The following is a 15593-nucleotide window of genomic DNA, read 5'->3' as shown; positions in this document are numbered from 1 at the left end:
ACCGGGATTCTTGACCACGAGACATAGCCAATGTGCGATGACGACATTCATCGGCTACCTCAGTACAAGGTCTTTCCAATGTCCACTCACTTTTGCAGTTGCTCGAACAATAACTATCACATCACACCACTTGTCTGGGGTCCCAGTAGCGTATGTTGTCTTACTTTCAGCTGCGCCCAAATCAATACGTGGTCCAAATGCAGAAACCAAGTCGATAATCCTAACGCATCATAGAAACTCTTACTAAAGTAGCGAAATGGTAACGTGCATAGCAGTGTCACTTCTTGTGTAGTCTATACTGCTTTTTCTATTCTTGTAGTGTATTAGATGAAGTATAAATACTTGGGGTTCTGCACAACCTGAGACATGGTAACGAGCTGAATACGATGTGTGAGATTTACCCCTCACTTATACCACTTACAGCACATTCTGCATTCTACATGAGGAACTATCGTATTTCTCTGCATGGTGGAATGTGATAGTGGTGGCAGAGATGTCGGGCCGTGCCTAGTTTTGATGGCGGTATCTTCTTATAAGAAAGGCGAGATCCTCAACTTCAAGATGGGACGGGGCCTTAGTTCATCAAACTCTCACGAGTTTGACAATTCATAACCACGAAAAAGATATTCTATCATTTTGACATCAGCTTAGACACGATGGCCTACTCAAACTCAAACTCAGACATCTTTGATGTCGTGGTTATTGGTGGAGGCCCAGTCGGTCTAGCCGCGGGATAGGAAGTCGCCAAAGCGGGAAGCAAAGTAATGATTCTGGAACAAAACAACTTCTTCAATCAAGCCGGCAGTTCAGGTGATTTGGCCCGCATGTTTCGCACTATGTGAGTCTGTCGCAGAACAACCATCTTCGCATTAGCTAACAGAATAGGTACACCGAAGAGTTCATGGCTAAGCTTGCGATTGAGGCTATGAAGCACTGGCATGCTCTTGAGAAAGATGCTGGAGTGTCGCTTCGATGGATGGGAGGTCTTTTGAACTTTGGTGATAAGGATATGGGAGGCGATACTCCAGAAGGTAAGATATTGTTGTGATTTTAAGAGATAATCCTAACTGTGACAGGCTCGCTCTTGGGACCTAAGGAGAACTTGGACAAGTTTGGAATGTCCTACAAGGAGCGTAAGTATACTAACTGCCATTTTCCTTCCATATTCTAACCAATAAAGTCACTGCCGCCCAGATTGAGGAACAGTATCCCTTCAAGAACCTGGACCCCAAGTGGATCGGACTCTTCGCTCCAGACAACGGAGTCATCAACGTACAGCTCCTTCTCCGTACTCTATACAGCCTTGCAAAGGACTATGGCGCCCAGGCAAAGCAGCACACCCAAGTCAAGCAGCTTCGTCCTCTAGATAGTGATAAATCCATCTGGGAAGTCCACGCGATGGTTCATGATAAAGAGGTCAAGTATCTGACGAAGAAGGTCATCATTACCAGTGGAGCTTACGTCAATCATGTTTTGAAACCGAGTTTCAGCATTGGTTTGAGGCTGGATATTTGGGAAATGGTTGCAACATACTTTAACACGAACCCAGGACCAAACGGCACTATCTTCCCTAGCAAGTACATCACCATCCTGTGATTGACATTACTAACAGTAGATAAGGCATGTGGTTTCAGTTCGGACCATCGGTGAATGACAGGTCACAACTTTTCTATGGCTTCCCAGCCTTGCCATGGGGACCACCGAATGTTGTGAGAATTGCAGTGGATGCTGCTACTCGAACAATCGACGATCCAAGTCAACGTCAAGCCAATGTGTTTGACCCCAGAGATATCCAGGACACTCAAGATTTCGTGAGGGACCATGTTGTTGGCGTTGACGCTACCGTTCCGGCCTCGACTGTTAGTTGTCTCCAGACCAATGTTTTCGGTAAGATGCCCGCCCAGCTGTCTTAAGGGAAATGCTAATAGAATTAGACAACATGTTTGTGCTGGATTTCCTGCCAGAGAAGTATCTTCGAGGTGGTGCGGAGAAGAGCATTGCCATTTTCACCGCTGGTTGGGCAATGAAGTTTGTGCCTACTCTTGGTAAAGCGCTTGCTGAGATGGCGTTGACTGGGAAGTCTGGCTATAAGTTGGATGAGTTCTCCATCACGCGTACTGCTCCGAAGGGAAAGGAGATTATCATCGAGGATCCAGTGTCCATCAATGCATCTGCTAAGAAAGAGACAACTCTTTCTCTTTCACGAAGTGATTGCACACAGTCTGAGGGGTCTTCATGCCGCTCCAGCTGAAACCTTAGTTAGCATACTCCAGACTCGAATAGTTCTCCATTATAAAAAGCCTTTTCAGAATTCTATGGTTGTTGATACTCCTCATGCTTCGGGTTACTCTCCCGAAGTCCCTCGTTAAGGTGTCCGTCTAATGTAGCCGAATTAGGAATAGCACAAACTGCAAATGAAAGCGACTGAATTGCCAAAGGCCCGATTGGCCACATTCATGAAGGGTCCAGTCCGCTCGGAGGGGTTCATGCGGGGTACTTATGGTGTTGCAAGTGAGTTCTTTTCGATATCGGACTTGATGGCCGAAATTTTTATCCTCTCTCTTAAAACAATTTTTGGTCTTGAGTGTTCAAATTCTTCTTATATCTCAAAACACTCAAATCCAATCCTCAAAATGAGCAACGACAACGCAGTGGGTGCCTACTACGCACCAAAGGGCGGCCTGCCCCCGCAAACTCAACTCCTCACCGACCGGGCTATGTTCACCGAGTCTTACGCCGTCATCCCCAAAGGCTGCTTCAGCGACATCGTCACCAGCTTTCTCCCCTTCTGGGAGCAGACACGACTATGGGTCATCGCTCGTCCACTTTCAGGCTTCGCTGAGACATTTTCTCAGTACATTATGGAGGTTCAACCCGGCGGTGGTAGTGATCGTGCTGAGATGGATGACACTGCTGAGGGTGTCTTGTTTGTTGTCGAGGGCGAAATCACCGTTACGCTGGCTGGCGAAGCTCACACTCTTTCATCAGGAGGTTATGCCTTCCTCCCTCCCAAGAGCGGCTGGACACTCCGCAACAACTCTAGCGAAGCAGCTCGCTTTCACTGGGTCCGCAAAGCCTACGAGTCTGTCCCTGGTCTTGATGCACCTGAGGCCTTCTTCGCCAATGAGAGGGATATTGAGCCTAGAGAGATGCCTGATACAAACGGAGCTTGGGCGACAACACGCTTCGTTGACCCTACCGATGTTCGACACGACATGCACGTGAACATCGTGACTTTCCAGCCTGGTGGTATCATTCCCTTCGCTGAGACACACGTCATGGAGCATGGACTTTATGTGCTTGAAGGAAAAGCTGTCTACCGACTGAATCAGGATTGGGTTGAGGTTGAGGCGGGTGACTTTATGTGGTTGCGGGCCTTTTGTCCACAGGCTTGCTATGCTGGTGGTCCAGGCAGGTTTAGATACTTGTTGTATAAGGATGTGAACCGACATGCCAAGCTCTCTAGGTAGATTAAATAATGATCAAAACAACTGAAATCTCATTTATCATTGTATGAGACGTTCTAGACGATCGAAGCAGTTAACATTCGGTGGTTTGACCCTTTAAAAGTTCAAGACTCTAGCAGCTCTCAATCACGAGATTGCTGCCATAGGTTCTCGCTCAGAGTAGTAACGTGTTCCTGAACTAGATGGGCCGGGGACAGGTTCGCCAGCTTGCGGTTCACAGCACACCCTCGTGGACATGATCCGTCTTGCCAGGAAAGCTAACACATGCGACCAAAGGTAGTGGAAAATACGGGATCCCGTCCGCTCTCCCATAGTCAAGCCACTAACCGGCGGATTAGTAGTTGGGTCGGTGACGACCAGCGAATCCCCGCTGTTGCATGTTTTTTGCGGATTGCTGCAATCACATTTTGGATCTTCCTTTTTGTCTCAGTTTGTGGTTATGAGAGCGATGATACTCTGTTGTGGTGAGTATTATGAGGGGTGTTTCGTGTTGCTTATTTTTTGTCAAGTGTTGCGTCTTGCTTGTACGTCTATGGACCCTGTTGCGACCCCCAACCGCAACCCCACTACAGCAGGTCTGAACCTGTTCATCTTCCGTAGTATAGTGGTCAGTATGCAAGCTTGTCACGCTTGAGACCCGGGTTCAATTCCCGGCGGGAGAGATCCAGCCACCTGTGATACACAGGCGTTTCTTTTTTTTTTGCAGATTTTAAAGTTAATTACTGTGCTGTTTCATTAACACTCAAGATACTGTGCATATTATCCGTAGCGATGCCTTATCTATGTGTTTATTTTCGCGATATCTGTGAGCATAATAGTTAGATTGTGCACTGTGAAAGCTATGCTATGCTAATTGTGTCAGGCGTTTTAATTACCCTAAACCATTACTACTAAACAATTAAGACATATTTTAAACATGCCCAGAGGCTTGCAAATAATAAAAATATTTTAAATAAAGGAGTTATATATTAAGAGAGAGAATAAGTAGTCTTACCTTAGAATTATAAAACTTCTAAAGATAGAATATATTAAGTCTAAAATTATTAAAACTTGTAATATTTTAACAACTAGTTTTCTAACTACATTATAAGTCACACTCACTGCACTCTATAAAGAGATTGCCAACATCGCCTAAAACTAAAAGACAAACATGTTAACTAACAGATTGAATTAATTTATTATTAAACAAGACGTGTATATATATTTCCAGCTTGTATAAGATAGCAACTTTGCGATATAGGCTTGGGTTGGGACGCGTCGCGTAGTGGAACCCAGCCCCGACACAAACCGCGTCTATACAGAATGTTTTTTAAAGTTCAGTACATAACCAAGATAGGCACCAAACGCAACTCTCTATCTTAAAATTGCGATAACTGATCCTTGTGATATAGAAATCATACCATGAAACTCTTTTGTTAACCAATATCCACTACAGATAGGCACACCGCAGTGAGATTCCCACTAACTGAAGCCATTCAACCATGATTGTGCATATAACTGCCGTTATCCCAAACCGATTTAACAGACTAGGAAGAGATAAAAAGAGACAAAAAAACGTCGACAACGGCAGGATTCGAACCTACGCGTGCGAACACAATGCCTATGATGTCTCAGAAGAGATAGCAGGGCATCGCCTTAACCACTCGGCCACGTTGTCTTATCTTATCGGTGTAGTTTCGCCTCACAATAAGCATCTATGGAAAGACGCGGCAAACATGGTCTTCATTTTAATCACCTTCCAGAAAAAGTGTCTGATGGGGCTCTAATCAGACATGCATATTCAAGTTTTAATCACGAGATGATTGGCACCCTCGTTATTGCAATATGTCTGGGGTTACATCCATCTTCAGAACCGCATATGTTCTTACTGGATGAGTTGTTTTTCTATGCCTCGGCTGACGTTGGGTCTGCAGCACCTCCACTTTAAGCACGACCATCACATCATATGCCCGCAATCTAGTTTTCCATCAATCATCATATTTATAAAAAGTATCTACGTCCTTTGGTTCTCCCAGTTGATAACGGCAAGGATGTCAGACAACCCAACAGCCCCTGAAGTTCAGGTCGACGAAGATACCACCTCCGACTCGGAATCTGTCTTCACCGCCGACTCTGTAGGAGCGACTACCTCTATTGCTAGCAGTGTGCTCAAATACAAATGGAAGCATGGTCGGCGATACCACAGTGATCGCGCAGGACAGTACAGTTTCCCCAATGATGACCAGGAACAAGATCGTCTCGATATGATCCACCACGTTTTCTGTCGGACGATAAAGGACCGCCTATTCTTGGCCCCCATTCAGCCAGAAGGTTTAAATGTTCTCGATATCGGAACAGGAACGGGGATCTGGGCAATTCAATTTGGAGACGAGCATCCTTCTGCGACAGTGGTCGGAAATGACCTTAGTCCCATCCAGCCAGACTGGGTGCCCCCAAACGTCAAATTCATCGTTGACGACGTTGAAGCGGAATGGGTTGAGCCAACCCCATATGATTATATCCACTGTCGATACATGGCTGGGTCTATCAAAGACTGGCCTAGACTACTGCGACAAGCATACGCCAACTTGAGACCGGGTGGTTGGATCGAACTTCAAGAAACAGCCAATACGCTCTATTCCGAGGATGACTCGCTCAAACCTGACAACGCATTAGTTCAGATGATGGACCATCTCAAATTAGCCTGTGATAAGATTGGAAGGACCATGGATCCTGCGCCGTCTTTTCAGCAGTGGGCTAAGGAGGCTGGTTTCGCTAGTGTTAAAGAGGAGCGATTCAAGCTTCCAATCGGACCGTGGCCTAAGGACGAACGGCTTAAAGAAATTGGAACTTTGATGGGAGTCAATATGAGAGAAGGTGTGGCTGCTTTTACGGCAGTTTTGTTTACTGATGTTTTGGGATGGTCACGCGAAGAGGTTGAGCTTTTCAATGCTCGAGTTAGAGAAGCATCACGCGATAGATCTGTGCACTCGATGTTTGATTGCTTGATAGTCACCGGTCAGAAGCCGAAGGAATAACCAAAGCTGGAATTATGATACCATATGCAGTCTACAAGACATGTATTTTCCCACAAACTATTCTCTATGTTGTCTTTGTTAAAATGCCCTGGGACGGCCTTCTTCCACGATCGAACTCCGGTACTGCTCAATGGCAGAACCCCGGATTTCTCACGAGTCAGTGACAATACTTTCCCGTCCATTTATAGTTAAGAAAAATCACCTGCCGAATAACTGCTACCCCAGATTTGCTGCTTTGACGGAGTCTTGTTCAGACCCCGAATCGTGGGGTATTCCAAATATCGACTAGTCTCCGCGGCATTGAAATGGGAATATGGGGTAAACTTTACCGCAACAAGGTTAAGCCCTTGGCCGATGGAACTTCGCGATCCTACCAGGGATCGGTCTATGCTACATTATCCGGGGATACGTCGAAAATAGGTCTGTTTTGCGTATCAAGAGGAAGGATATTCGTTCCCGTGAGCACTTACCGACTGGCTGAATCTGGGGATGTTTCGTGCTGATCTTGGTTGGCCTGGCATGTTCCTCGGAATAGATAGCTTGTCCAATGAATAGCTCTCCTAGTGAGGAGGAGTAATGCACGGCTTGGCTGAAGATGATCGTTTTGGAGAATTGTTTACTGGGGAGAGTATTATATATCTGAGGAAATATCACAAGAAATGATTTCTCTTACGTAGTCTACTGTTGTTTCCCATTGACATCTCGCACTCTGACTGATCCCCACCCGCCAAGCCTCAGCGGCATTTTGTAACCATGCTCTTCTCAAACCTTTCCGTCATGTCATTACCCTTGATGTTACAGGGCCTTCCAAGCGTGTTTGCAAAGCCCCTTTGCACAGACCACACATTTAGCTCCATAGAGCTCGCCAATGCCAAGATTCTTTCCATCAGCACCAGTGTCACCAATGTCGAGCTTCCACCATGGCCAACCAACGAATGGCCCAATAACTCGACTGATCCATTCTCAGTGTGCCAAGTCATAGTCAAGTATACACACCCAGGCTGGAATGACACCATCAACACATACGTAACACTGCCAGTCTCAGGCTGGAACGGTCGATTTGTTGGAGTAGGTGGTGGAGGCTGGTCAACTGGCGACCTTGCAGACCTTGCACAACCCGCTTCTAATGGATATGCTGCAGCCACTACAGATGGTGGTCACCTCTTGGCTAATAGGCAAGAGCTAGACTGGGCTTTGCATAGCGCAGGAACCCTCAATTGGCCTGCTTTACAGAACTTTGCAGCTGTTTCTCTGGATGATGCAGCGACTTTGGGCAAAGCTGTGACAGCGGCTTATTATGGAAAGAAGTCAAAGTACTCTTACTGGAACGTGAGTGTATAGAGAACCTCAGAAATGAGCTCTACTGACATATGATAGGGATGCTCTACGGGTGGCCGACAGGGTCATATGATGGCACAGAGATACCCGACTCAGTATAATGGCGTTCTTGCTACTGCTTCTGCTTTCAACTGGGACAAGTTCGTAACATCGGAGTACTGGCCGCAAGTTGTTATGCACAAGCTCGGTAAGAATATTTTCTCATAATTATAAAATAACCAGGCTAACTTGGCATAGGCTATTATCCTCCCATCTGCGAGCTCAACGCCATCACCAAGGCTGCCATTGAAGCTTGTGACCAACTGGATGGAGTCAAAGATGGTGTTATCTCAAACCCAGATTTCTGCAAGTTCGATCCCAAGTCTGCCGTTGGTAGATCAGTAGAGTGTACCAACCCATCCGGCACAATCAAGATTTCCAAGAAGGGCGCTGAGGTCGTTCGCTTGACGTGGCGCGGACCAGAGACTGAAGAAGGAAAGTTTCTTTGGTATGGACTTGATCGTGGGGCAGACTTGAGTGGTCTTGCCAACACAACATGCACCTCGTTGAAGGACTGCACTTCAAGTCCCTTCGCCATTGCCCAAGACTGGCTCACCACTTTCCTCCTACAAGACCAATCGGCTAGTTTGGATGACCTATCTCATACAGAGTACAGCAAGCTCTTCCGGCAATCTGTCAACCGTTTTGCCTCAGTAATGGGCACAGCAGACCCGGATCTCACAGACTTCAAGAAAGCAGGAGGAAAATTGATCTCATGGCACGGAACAGCAGATCAACTCATCCCACACAAAGGCTCGGTGGATTACTACAAGCGTGTTCTGGAAGAAGATTCCAGCGCGACGGATTACTACAGATTCTTCGAAGCACCAGGTGTTGGACACTGCAAAGGTGGCGATGGATGGTATCCCGGAAGTGCCTTTGATGCTCTTGTCAAGTGGGTTGAACACGGCAAAGCACCCGAGACTCTGTATGCAGAGACCGTAGGGACGGAAAAGCGCCGAGCCGTTGAGCTGTGCGCTTATCCGAAGCGGCTAACATACAAGGGCGGTAACCCAGACCTTGCATCCTCTTTCACTTGCAAATAACCATTTCGCTCTCATGAATCTTATTACAAATTATATACATCCAACACATAAAAACGGTTAAGCAAAGCTATCGAGCCTAGCCTGTGATCGTCTCGCCTCCTCCTCGCTGCTATGTTGCATATGAATGGTGGTATTGACAGTAATACCAGGATTCTTATCACTAGCCGCACTTCGTCCCGCTACTGAATGCGCAGACTCCTTGAATAGTTCATCTTGTGAATCGTTGTCGAGCTTTTGTGTACCGCCCATAACGTTTGTGACGATTCGGCTTTGGTTCGTTCGTCGGGATCGGGGTTGGCCGGTGGAGGACAGCTCGTAGCGTCCGTAGTTGGAGCCGGATCGGGCGGAGGACATTTGGCCGAGGAAGAGTGTTCGCAGCGCTGGAGGGTTTGTTAGTGGGATGGAGATGGGGAAAGTGAGCGGACGTACGAGGGAGACAGGTTGCGATGATTGCGACGGCTGTTTCGATCATGGAGACGGTGCATGTCAACATGGTCTCGTTTTTCTTGGAGTAGTAGGCTCGGATGACTGATGCCGTTAGCAAAGCTCGCGGTAACGAGATTGGAGGACGCACTGCTTGCGATGACGACCAAGAAACCGAGGGCAAAGATGGCTGCGACACCAATCTTTTGCTTCGTCTTCATTTGGAGCTTCATAACCATGGAGATGGGAAGACTGATGGCTGAGATGCATTAGTCGGGCAACTTAAATTAGTGTCTTCTGAACATACTGATGACGTCGGTACCGATGTTTACTGTTTAATGGTTAGCATTGCACATAACGACTCCAGAAGAGTGGAATGACATACAGATAACGGTCAACCAATAGTTCTTCTCTGCCTCCTTAGGGTCGCATTGATCTGTGCAATCGTCAGCTTCAGCTCAGTCGGTCGGGAATGAGATAACACACAATTTGGATCTTGCGACCATCTCTTGTCATGCGGGAAGCATTGGAAAATGATATGGAAGAAAATAGTCGCCCAGAAAATCACCAACAGTCCAAGTGTGATGTTGTAAATCATCTGTAGCTTTGTTCCAGGCGCAGCGAGTCGCTTATAGAACAGAACCAGAGCAATCTTGATAGCCCATAACGACGTGACGTAAAGAATCGATCCAGGAACAATCATCTTGTCGGTTGTTAGCAGACATCAACAATGGAATTGAGAGGCAAACTCACCTTCATGATCTGGATAAAATTCTCACGAGAAGCATTTGGAATATCCGCCATTCCCAAATTCCACATATGCTGCTGGATGATCAAATCACCGATCAAACAACACGCCGCCAGAATAATGAGTCCATCATCGATCGCCAACAACCCAAGCTTGCGCACGCGAACCCATATTCTCAAAATCAGAAAGATGCACGCAATAACGGTACATATGTACCACGAAACCTAACATCATCAGCAAAAACATCATCATAAGCATTCATCAAACTTACAACTTGTCCCAGACCCTCAGCCATTGCGACGTTGATCTGATCTGATCTGCAAAACAACCCAGCACAAAAGCAAGGCAAGGTGGGAATGCAGCAAGACTTATTTCCTACCGAAGGATCCGGAACCCAAACCCCCTGATCAACAGGACCCGTGGACTCGGTCCTTGGTATCAGCTCATTGTGTAAGAGATTGTCACAGCGAGATTCCAGAAGCCGTTACTTCTGTGGAGAGTCCGCGACAGACTTGTCTCTAGCTCCGAAGTCAAAAAGACACCAATGTGGATTTTCCACGGTGATGCACCTGAACTAGTGGCGCGGAAAGAAAAACACCGGAAGGTGGAAACTCCGCACAAATATTGGCTGTGGTTATATCTCGTAAGGTATTATTCATTAGTGTCTTGTTTTTTAATATTATGACTCAGTGATATTGAGCGGAATTAACAGTAAGGCGTTGGGCTGACGTCCGGGTGTTTGGATTGGTTGATATGCAAGGGACGTGTTGTCGGCGCCGAGAGGGATTCTCGTAACCTTCTGCTTCGGGATATGCCTCGGAGGATCGTCGTGAGGGTTCCAATCCCGATGCAAGATCTGTGCTGATTATCAAGCTCGGTCGGCGAACTGGTGGCGATGCAGCAGGGGAGGTTGGCCGATCAATTCCTATCTTGGAGAACAATCTCAATCATCAAGGAACTGCCAATCCACAAATTCTGTCATTTGCACTGATGGATAAGCGATGTGGGATCGTACGTTGAGCCTCGGATCCATCTGGCATCAATCGATCATCATAAAATGTCCACTGTGATGCTATCAACGGCAATGGCTTGCAACTAACAGAGTTGGCCGTGAAGCCGCTCAACTTCTGCCCTACGCTGTATATCCGGCGTTTCTTTTCAATAGTCTCACCAGCCTCCCGTTCTTCCCGTGAACCCCTTTTTTAATACCCGACATCCTTTTTTTTTTCTTTCCAACTCGAGATTTTACAGGCATTCTGAATCCATGACTCGGATCATGCATGACAAAATCGACCGGTGCACGTTCCGCGAAACTCTATTATGGTGCATGTTCCGGCTATGTCCTACTCAATACAGTTAGGAGACCCAGCACTAAAGGGTCCTGGTTCCACTGCCGAGACCGCTCAGACGTCTCTTTGTAGCTAAGCGTCCGCCCGTCGGAAATTCTTCGTCTCTGATATAGGCGAATCGAGTAACAGCAAACATCTTTTGGTGATAAAAACCAAATGCTGCGGGAACTTCTGTCCACTCATTCTTCAAGCTTTTCTCGTGTCTCAGTCGATCTTCACCTTTTTCTGGCTATCACATCACATCCTCATCATGGGCCTCAGCAGCATGTTCACAACAACAGGTTTAATCCTGGCAGCCACGTGTCTTGTCCCTGTGACTGCGACGCCATCTCAACCTCCCTGTCCTCCAATTCCGTACGCTGCTCTTCCTCAGGGCGACATTCAAGGTTTCCGTGACAAACACTGTAACGCTGTTTATCTTGGTGTTCCTTTTGCTGCTTCCACTGGTGGCCAAAACAGGTAGGTCATCAAATTGTTTGTTTCACAATTTGATGAGCTGACACTGGTGTAGATGGAAGGCTCCCCAGGATCTTCCCAAGTCTCGTTCCAAGTTCCAGGCTACGTCGTATGGTGCGACATGTCCTCAAGCCATCTCAAACGATGCCTTTACTCGCCAAGATGAGGATTGTCTGAACCTTAACATCTGGGCCCCTTCCAAGGGCAAGAACATGCCTGTCAGCCTTACCCTACCCTCCCGCAGAATATTCCGAGACATGAACTGACACCTACTAGGTATTCGTTTACATGTATGGCGGTGCTATGGTCACTGGCTCAAGCAGCAACCCTCAAATCCAAGGAACAAACTTTGCTCGCAATGGCGTTGTTTACGTCAACTTCAACACCCGCGAGAGCATCTTTGCTTCGCCTCACTCTTCCGAGTTGAAGACTGCGAACCCTGATGAGACACAAAACTTTAGCATCTTGGATGTTGAGAAGGCTCTTGACTGGATCCACAAGAACATCAAGGGTATGTTTCACGCTTATCGATCACATGTAAAACGTGACTAACGTTATGCAGCCTTTGGTGGTAACCCTGACCATATCGTCTTCGGTGGTCACTCTTCAGGTGGTGTCCAGGTCGATCACTACCTATGGAACAACCCCAACACCTTCCTCAAGGGTGCCGTCGAGATGAGCGCCAACGCCATGTCCGGCCCCGCTTACGCTCCCGTCGATGAGGCTCTTAACGCCGTCGCCGAGGAAGTTGGCTGCCCCAAGGGCGGTAACGGTCAGCTCAACTGTCTCCGCAACGTTGACATCCTTGACTTCCAGACCAAGAACTTCAACTCCACTTTCAACACCTGGTTCACTCCCGTCATTGATGATATCACCCGCTTCTCCGACTACTCTGCCCGTTTTGCTGCTGGCAACTATCCTTCCCATGTTCCCATGTTGACTGGTACCTCCAATGGAGAGGGCACCATCTTCAGCCTCGTCTACGGCGCCGAGAACAGCAACTTCAGCTCTTGGATCAACACCTTCGATGCTGATAGCGCTCATATCCCCGACGAGTCTCTGATCCAGGCCTACAACCCTAACGACTACGCCACCGAGTCTCTTCGCAGCGGTATCCAGTATGGTGATGCTCGCTTCAACTGTCCCGTTGACTACCTCCTCGACATGCGAAGTGAGCAGCAGAAGACCTGGGTCTACCGCTTCTTCGGCAAGTACGACAATGTTGTTGGACCCCCCAACACTGCTCCTACCCACGGTACTGAGGTTCCTTTCTTCCATGGCGGCAATGAGTGCTTCGCCGCCCTCCAAGGTGTCACCAAGGCTCAGCAGGCTCTTGCCGATTCTGTCCACAACTGGTTCGTTCAATGGATCAAGAACCCCGCTGCTGGACCTGGTTGGGATACCGTTGACAAGACTGAGGAGGTGGTTAAGCTTGGAGTTCCCGGTGATGAACTTGCCCGTAGCAAGGCTCCCCGCAGCGAGTTCAATGCTGTCTGCCAGGCTGTAAGTTCCCGTACCCAGATCATTCTTACAGAACAGGATGCTAACATGTCCCAGGTCTACAAGCCTAACTTCCCCAAGTACCCCGTCGTCCAGTCCGTCGCTGGCCTCGTCGAGAAGCTCTTGGGCTCCGCCTAAACCATATGTATATAGATTACGATCTGCCTCCGAGATATGAATAGTGTTAGGACACATGATGAAGCAATGCTGCAGTGCCATTCTTGATGATTGACTTTAGTCAACTCCGAAAACTTGATAGATACATAATTATTAATTGAGAACATTCTCTAACGCCACTGCTTTGTCTCAGGATCCAGTATTTCTTGCTCCGCCTTCCTCCAAGCTTCAATAACCTGTGCCTTCTTCTCCTCAGACCTTGGAATGATTCGAGCTGGGAACTCTTCAGGCATGCATACAAAGCCTTGCGTAAGCTTATCTGGATCGGGCAAAATGGGCTTGCCGTTCTTATCCACAGTAGGCTTGATGTTGAATGCCCATAGCATCCGTGATATGCCCAGGAATAAGCTTCGCTCGGCAACATGGATTCCAGGGCAAATACGACGACCTGCGCCAAAGGTGAACTGATCTCGTTTCGAGGCATCTGGATTGGCTGCGGCGTCTGCCAAGCTTTGGAAGTCATCCCGATACCTGTCAGGGTTGAACTGGCGAGGGTTGGGATGACGCTCAGGATCCATATGAATACCCCACACATTATTGAGAACGCCCGCCCCCTTGGGGATAAGATATCCGTTGTAGGTATCGTCTTGCGTGACAGCATGAGGAACAGCGCCCAGGATCGTTGTCGGCATCCATCGCAGTGTCTCTTTCATGCATGCGCGGACATACTGAAGGCTCTGCTCGTCATCCATAGTTGGCATGCGCTTACCAACTACTTTGTCGATTTCGTCCTGAGCTTTTCTTTGGATCTCAGGATAAAGGAGCATTGCCTGCACAAAGGCATAAAGGGTGCTAGAAGTTGTGTCTGAGCCAGCTTCAAGGAGAGTTCCAGAGATATAAGCAGCTTGAGCATCATCAAACTTCTCCTTCTCCTGCGCTTCCGCCAATCCAACACAGAAACATGGTTTGATAGAGCCATCGGCGATGTCTTGCTTTGCCTTAAGCCAATGACTCAGGTAAAGGTCCTTTTCCTTCTTATGAAGCTCCTTGGCTTTCCTCTGCACAGGCAAGAGAAAGTCAGGCAGCTTTCTGAGTATGGGGAAAGAGTCAAGAAGTGCAGCGATGCCAGTTTGATTGATCTCGGCAAACTCAGAAAAGCCGTCGAAGAGCTGCATGAGCTTGGGGTCTCGGTAGATAGGCGAGCGCCAGCCAAATACCATGGTTGTTGTGAGTGCGTTGGAGTATCGTCGAATACTCTGAAGGAATTGATCGGGTTGAACGATCATCTCGTACAACATTTGTTTGTTCTCGAGGTCTTGGTAAGGCACGTAGCTCTTGGCTGTGGTTACGTTGAGCAGCGAGTGTACTAGTTTGCGGAACTGTGAGACTGTGTTAGTTGTCTCTATCATAGCTGACTCACTCAATGATGACTTACCGATCTCCACGTTGGTCCATATCCCTGAGGAGAGAGAGAATTGTTAGTGTCATCGTTGGCAAAGGTTGGGATCAAGAATAACGAACCATCATCAGAAGCCTTAGACCACCGCTACCAAGAATCTGACCAACATACATTTGTTGTCGGTCAGAGTAGAGTGCACTCTTCTTATCAAGCAGATCTTTGACAGCTTGGGCGCTTGACAAAACAATGAAAGGTTTGGTCCCTAGAATGAGACTATAAACAGGCCCATACTCGTCTGCCCACTTACGGAATTGCAGATGGGCATCTCTTTTGGGCATCTGGTACTATCAGCAAGGAATGTTTGCAGGATCTGTAAATTGGAGACTGTACCAAGTGAATGTTTCCAAGGATCGGCAGTGTAGGAGGTCCAGGTGGATAATTCTTGGGTCTTCTACCAGTGAACAAAAGACGTATGAAGAGGGCAGCGAGAGCTACCCAGAATAATTGCACGGTCAGCATGATGGAGAAATGTGAGTGACTGAGTGAGTGAGTGAATTGAATCGTTTCGTGAGCTTGAAGCAAATTGTAATCATTTCATTTACATGGCTTTATATAAGATGCGTCTCACAATTGCTCTGCGTCTTGTCTTGGAGCGGAACTATGTGGGATAGCTGTAGGCGCCACAATTTCTGGT

General features: G+C 47.5%; 7 protein-coding genes and 2 non-coding genes across 9 annotated transcripts; 6 read left to right on the top strand and 3 right to left on the bottom strand.

The window, feature by feature from the left end:
* The first annotated feature begins 384 nt into the window (after positions 1-384).
* On the top strand, positions 385-2336 carry BKA55DRAFT_562342 (uncharacterized protein). Its single transcript, XM_046192269.1, has 6 exons — positions 385-838; positions 886-1031; positions 1077-1133; positions 1181-1573; positions 1621-1887; positions 1935-2336. Exons 1-6 carry the CDS (start codon positions 765-767, stop codon positions 2249-2251), a joined length of 1254 nt encoding a protein of 417 aa, XP_046052019.1. The 5' UTR covers positions 385-764; the 3' UTR covers positions 2252-2336.
* Positions 2337-2633: 297 nt separating this feature from the next.
* BKA55DRAFT_506903 (RmlC-like cupin domain-containing protein) lies at positions 2634-3470 on the top strand (the record flags this gene model as incomplete). The annotated part of the gene is made up of 1 exon (XM_046187308.1): positions 2634-3470. The coding sequence occupies one exon, from the start codon at positions 2634-2636 to the stop codon at positions 3468-3470; it is 837 nt and encodes a 278-aa protein (XP_046052018.1).
* Positions 3471-4057: 587 nt separating this feature from the next.
* BKA55DRAFT_t126 lies at positions 4058-4129 on the top strand. Its single transcript has one exon. It is a non-coding gene; the product is annotated as a tRNA-Asp (tRNA).
* An 896-nt stretch (positions 4130-5025) lies between these two features.
* On the bottom strand, positions 5026-5124 carry BKA55DRAFT_t107. The gene has a single exon. It is a non-coding gene; the product is annotated as a tRNA-Ser (tRNA).
* Positions 5125-5497: 373 nt separating this feature from the next.
* On the top strand, positions 5498-6484 carry BKA55DRAFT_506508 (S-adenosyl-L-methionine-dependent methyltransferase; the record flags this gene model as incomplete). Its single annotated transcript, XM_046187270.1, has 1 exon — positions 5498-6484. The coding sequence occupies one exon, from the start codon at positions 5498-5500 to the stop codon at positions 6482-6484; it is 987 nt and encodes a 328-aa protein (XP_046052017.1).
* Positions 6485-7237: 753 nt separating this feature from the next.
* Positions 7238-8907, top strand: BKA55DRAFT_506091 (Tannase/feruloyl esterase; the record flags this gene model as incomplete). Its single annotated transcript, XM_046187236.1, has 3 exons — positions 7238-7813; positions 7862-8009; positions 8060-8907. The coding sequence occupies 3 exons, from the start codon at positions 7238-7240 to the stop codon at positions 8905-8907; spliced, it is 1572 nt and encodes a 523-aa protein (XP_046052016.1).
* A 57-nt stretch (positions 8908-8964) lies between these two features.
* Positions 8965-10373, bottom strand: BKA55DRAFT_506129 (uncharacterized protein; the record flags this gene model as incomplete). The annotated part of the gene is made up of 8 exons (XM_046187239.1): positions 8965-9287; positions 9337-9435; positions 9482-9589; positions 9638-9661; positions 9716-9766; positions 9817-10033; positions 10084-10302; positions 10350-10373. The coding sequence occupies 8 exons, from the start codon at positions 10371-10373 to the stop codon at positions 8965-8967; spliced, it is 1065 nt and encodes a 354-aa protein (XP_046052015.1).
* A 1173-nt stretch (positions 10374-11546) lies between these two features.
* BKA55DRAFT_639233 (Alpha/Beta hydrolase protein) lies at positions 11547-13675 on the top strand. Its single transcript, XM_046197100.1, has 5 exons — positions 11547-11886; positions 11939-12101; positions 12160-12394; positions 12446-13386; positions 13441-13675. The coding sequence occupies exons 1-5, from the start codon at positions 11678-11680 to the stop codon at positions 13519-13521; spliced, it is 1629 nt and encodes a 542-aa protein (XP_046052014.1). The 5' UTR covers positions 11547-11677; the 3' UTR covers positions 13522-13675.
* Positions 13671-15418, bottom strand: BKA55DRAFT_736095 (cytochrome P450; the record flags this gene model as incomplete). The annotated part of the gene is made up of 4 exons (XM_046201322.1): positions 13671-14879; positions 14936-14959; positions 15022-15237; positions 15290-15418. 4 exons carry the CDS (start codon positions 15416-15418, stop codon positions 13671-13673), a joined length of 1578 nt encoding a protein of 525 aa, XP_046052013.1.
* Between the last annotated feature and the right edge of the window lie 175 nt (positions 15419-15593).

This window comes from Fusarium redolens (genome assembly GCF_020744475.1).
Source record: "Fusarium redolens strain MPI-CAGE-AT-0023 chromosome Unknown BKA55scaffold_5, whole genome shotgun sequence".
NCBI lineage: Eukaryota > Fungi > Ascomycota > Sordariomycetes > Hypocreales > Nectriaceae > Fusarium > Fusarium redolens.
Note: the sequence above shows the minus strand (reverse complement) of the source record. Positions and strands in the feature narration are given on the sequence as shown.